The sequence below is a fragment of the Alosa alosa genome, chromosome 2 (assembly GCF_017589495.1).
Source record: "Alosa alosa isolate M-15738 ecotype Scorff River chromosome 2, AALO_Geno_1.1, whole genome shotgun sequence".
Taxonomy (NCBI): Eukaryota; Metazoa; Chordata; class Actinopteri; order Clupeiformes; family Clupeidae; genus Alosa; species Alosa alosa.
This window is the reverse complement of record NC_063190.1, coordinates 28,070,925-28,075,924: the sequence shown is the minus strand read 5'-3', so window position 1 is coordinate 28,075,924 and position 5,000 is coordinate 28,070,925. Positions and strand designations below refer to the sequence as shown.

The window sequence follows — 5,000 nt, the reverse complement described above, 5'->3', positions numbered from 1 at the left end:
CCATTCCAGCCATGCTGACATCATCCAGCTGTCTGTGACATCATCATAACTGACTCTTTTCACTTCCTCTAGAGGTCATGAAAGGTCACAACCTTTCTCATCGCGATAGTGTGACATTTCACAAGTCACCAGTGGGTCACATGCACTCATGCATGAAAAACCATGACTAAATTATCTCTTTGTGTGTATGTGTGTGTGTTCATTTTTGTGTATCTGTAGTATGTTGTTTTGTTTACTAGATGATGTGTAGGTGTGTAGTTGTGTGGTGTGTGTGTCTGTGAAGAATAAAAATACTCTTTGGAAAGGTAGGTATCTATTGTGGTGCTCCATATGAAGTGCTGCTCTGAAGTGGAATTAGTGTTTGAAGTTCAACATGAATGAATATATATATGAATATGAACAGGAATACATGCATATATGAATACTATTGTGTTGACGGCTGTTCCTACCACATCAGAACCATCTATGGTGTTTTACGGATAACACACACACACACACACACACACAGATATTTTCATTACAACTCAACCTCTGAGAATAGAGTAAAATAGATTAAAGTAGAGTACAGTACAGTAGAGTAGGGTAGGGTAGGGTAGGGTAGGGTATGGTAGGGTAGGGTAGGGTAGAATACAATAAAATAGAATAGAGTAGAGTAGAGGATAGAGGAATAGAATAAAGTAGGATAGAGTAGAATAGAATAGAACCTTTATAGTCCACTCACATGGAATTTCATCTTTGGTCCCACTAACACCTGCCACATGTACACGCAACCTCACAACATACTGTATAACAACCACCACACAGAGGCTGAGAGACACATGAGACGGAGGAGTACCAAGTAGAGTAGGCCACCAGCACAATAGAGACACACTCTAACCCTCTACGTCTTCACCAGCACAATAGAAACACACTCTAACCCTCTAATTTTCCATCAGCACAATAGAAACACACTCTAACCCTCTACTTCTCCATCAGCACAATAGAAACACACTCTAACCCTCTACTTTTCCATCAGCACAATAGAAACACACTCTAACCCTCTAAACACACTCTAACCCTCTACTTTTCCATCAGCACAATAGAAACACACTCTAACCCTCTACTTCTCCATCAGCACAATAGAAACACACTCTAACCCTCTACTTCTCCATCAGCACAATAGAAACACACTCTAACCCTCTACTTTTCCATCAGCACAATAGAAACACACTCTAACCCTCTACTTCTCCATCAGCACAATAGAGACACACTCTAACCCTCTATGTCTTCACCAGCACAATAGAAACACACTCTAACCCTCTACTTCTCCATCAGCACAATAGAGACACACTCTAACCCTCTATGTCTTCACCAGCACAATAGAAACACACTCTAACCCTCTACTTCTCCATCAGCACAATAGAAACACACTCTAACCCTCTACTTCTCCATCAGCACAATAGAAACACTCTAACCCTCTATGTCTCCGTTTTTCCTCTATTCCCCCCATCCACCCTCTCTCTCTCTCTCTCTCCATCCCTCCCTCTCTCCATTCCTCCCTCCCTCTCTCTCTCCCTCCCTCCCTCAGTTCAGAGCCAGAACCTGATGACTGATAGTGTGTCGGTGGTGGAGGGGGAGACGGCCATCATCAGCTGCAGGGTGAAGAACAACGACGACTCCGTCATTCAGCTACTCAACCCCAACAGGCAGACCATCTACTTCAGGGACATGAGACGTGAGTGCACACACACACACACACACACACACACACACACACACACACACACACACACACACACACACACACACACACACACACACACACGCACACTGTGTAGGGGTGTGTCTGTGTGTCTTCTTAATAAATGTGTGATGGGGTCGTTGCAAGTATCTGAGTACCAGTAATCAAAATTGATTGCTGCCATTTAGAAAACACACAAAATCTCTTTCTCTCTCTATGTGGAAAAACACACAATATATCTTGCCCCTATGCTTTTCACTCTTCTCTATCTCTCTCTCTCCATCTCTCTCTTCTCTCTCTCCCTCTCAATCTCTCTCTCTCCCTCTCCATCTCTCTTCTCTCTCTCCCTCTCAATCTCTCTCTCCCTCTCCATCTCTCTTCTCTCTCTCCCTCTCCATCTCTCTCTCTCTCCCTCTCCATCTCTCTCTCTCCTCTCTCCTGGTATTACACTACAAGGTCTAAATAAACAAGTGTCGGAACAGAGGCAGACACACAGGAAATGAAGGCTTCTGAAGAATGAGCCTGAAAAAAAACCATTCAGACATAAAGGTGTATGAACCCCCCCTAATGCATTCCCACACACACACACACACACACACACACACACACACACACACCTTCATAAGCACACGCCAGTTTACGTGAGCAGACACACTGAGAGCTGGATGGCACATAGGGTGCCTTTTGTTTGGAAGAGCTTTTTGAGAGTTAAAGCCACCAGACTACATGAACACACACACACACACACACACACAAAAACACACACATACACACATATACACACACACACACACATACACACACACACACACACACACACACACACACACACACACACACACATACAGAGTGAATTGTGTGCTACTGTTTCCCAGCATGGGGGACAGCGACTGTGTGTGTGTGTGTGTGTGTGTGTGTGTGTGTGTGTGTGTATGTGTGTGTTTGCACTCATGTGTCCAATTTTGTGTCCAAGAACAGAAGGAGCTAAAAGGGCATGTTCACAGTTGGAGCCATCCCTGTTGTTATTACTTATTACACACACACACACACACACACACACATACACACACACACACACACACACACACACATAAACTCTTTCACAGTTCCATGGTGTCTGACAGCTAGCACACTTTTTTGCCCGCTGTTTTAGCACCGGACCAAACGTATGTGTTCATGGAGGGAGTATGTGTGTGTGTGTCTGGATGTGTACTGTATGTGAGTGTTTGTGTGTGATTTTTAGCAGTTCCGCCACCTCAGATAAATTAATAATAAATATATTCTTTCATACCAATGATAGCGTGATGATATTGTTCAAATAAATGGTGAGTTAATTTTTCACGTGTACAGAGGACAAGAAGCTTGCAATTCTTGTCCAAAAAGTCTTGCTACGCCACGATACTCAACATGTTGTCCGACGGTGAGCCATTTTTTCCCCGTTGCACCGACACTGGATCATAGGGTTCCCCCACCTGCCAAATTCCACTTTACCCACTGTGTGTGTGTGTGTGTTTGTTTGTGTTTGAGTGAGTGTGTGTGTGTGTGTGTGTGTGTGTGTGTGTGTGTGTGTGTGTGTGTGTGTGTGTGTGTGTGTGTGATTTTTCTACATTTATGGTCTGTGTGTGTGTGTGTGTGTGTGTGTGTGTGTGTGTATGTGATGTTTTTGCATATATGTGTGTGTGTGTGTGTGTGTGGTGGGGGGGTGTTCACTGCTGCCTGTGTCTTTGGCTCTGCCTGCTTCCCATGTCCTATGTTCACCTTGACCAGTGAGTCCACTGTAGTCTGCTGTAGCTGTAGTCTGCTGTAGTCTGCTGTAGCTGTACTCTGCTGTAGCTGTAGTCTGCTGTAGTCTGCTGTAGCTGTACTCTGCTGTAGCTGTAGTCTGCTGTAGCTGTACTCTGCTGTAGCTGTAGTCTGCTGTAGTCTGCTGTAGCTGTACTCTGCTGTAGCTGTAGTCTGCTGTAGCTGTAGCTGTAGCTGTAGTCTGCTGTAGCTTTAGTCTGCTGTAGCTGTAGTCTGCTGTAGTCTGCTGTAGTCTGCTGTAGCTGTAGCTGTAGTCTGCTGTAGCTGTAGTCTGCTGTAGCTGTAGTCAACTTTACCAGCGGTTCCAATAATTCTGGAGGGAACTGTATATAATGTGTGCATTTGTGTGTTACAGTAATGTGTGTATTTGTACATCTGTGAGTGTGTGTATCTAATGTGTGTATTTGTGTGTTAATGTGTCTATGTGTACATCTATGCGTGTGTGAATCTAATATGTGTTTTGTGTGTTAATGTGTGTACTGTATGTGTACTCTACATCTTTGAGTGTGTGTAATATCTAATTTATGTATGCGTACATCTGTGAGTGTGTGTGTCTAATCTGTGTATTTGTGTATATGTATGTGTGTTAATGTCCCGTAGCCTTAAAAGACGCCAGGTTCCAGCTGGTGAACTTCTCTGAGAACGAGCTGCGAGTCGCCCTGAACAACGTGTCCCTCTCTGACGAGGGCCGATACGTATGTCAGCTCTACACAGACCCTCCGCAGGAGGCCTACGCAGATGTTACTGTACTGGGTAAGACACACACACACACACACACACACACACATGCACACACACATGAAATACACTGAACACACACTGAAATAACCTCTATAATACTGCACTATAGGACAATGTTAAGATTTGTGGTTGAATGAAGTTGTTAAAAATTGTAAGTGTATGTGTGTGTGTGTGTGTGTGTGTGTGTGTGTGCGCGCGACCCTAGTTCCACCTGGTAACCCCATCATTGAGGGTCAGGAAGAGCCAGTAACCGAGGGCAACGAGACGGAGATGACCTGCACTGCGGCCAGCAGCAAACCAGCCGCCAAAATCCGCTGGATGAAGGGAGACCAGGAACTGACTGGTAAGTGTGTGTGTGTGTGTGTGTGTGTGTGTGTGTGTGTGTGTGTGTGTGTGTGTCTGAATGAGTGATTGAGTGAGTGATTGTATGTGTGACTGAGTGAGTGAGTGAGTGAGAGAGGGTGTGTGTGTTTGTGTGTCTGTGTGTGTGTGTGTGTGTGTGTGTGTGTGTGTGTGTGTGTGTGTCTGAATGAGTGAGTGAGTGAATGAGTGATTGTGTGTGTGAGTGAGTGAATGAGTCTGTGAGTGAGTAAGTATGTGTGTGTGTGTGTGTGTGTGTGTGTGTGTGTGTGTAGCTAGCCAGTCACTCTGAAGCACTCTGTCTGTTGTCCAATCACAATTCATCACTCAAAGTGTCATCCAATCACAGAGAAGAGTCACAAGACGGAGGGCATGG

At 44.8% G+C, this 5,000-nt stretch overlaps 1 protein-coding gene across 4 annotated transcripts in view; it reads left to right on the top strand.

Moving 5' to 3' along the window:
- The window catches only part of LOC125290968 (cell adhesion molecule 1-like), a 123,452-nt gene that overhangs the window by 98,052 nt on the left and 20,400 nt on the right, over positions 1–5,000 (top strand). For all 4 annotated transcript variants that reach the window (XM_048237449.1, XM_048237452.1, XM_048237451.1 and 1 more), the window contains 3 exons: positions 1,568–1,714; positions 4,124–4,276; positions 4,470–4,607. In XM_048237449.1, coding sequence (XP_048093406.1) covers positions 1,568–1,714; positions 4,124–4,276; positions 4,470–4,607 — 438 coding nt within the window. The remainder of the gene's footprint in view (positions 1–1,567; positions 1,715–4,123; positions 4,277–4,469; positions 4,608–5,000) is intronic.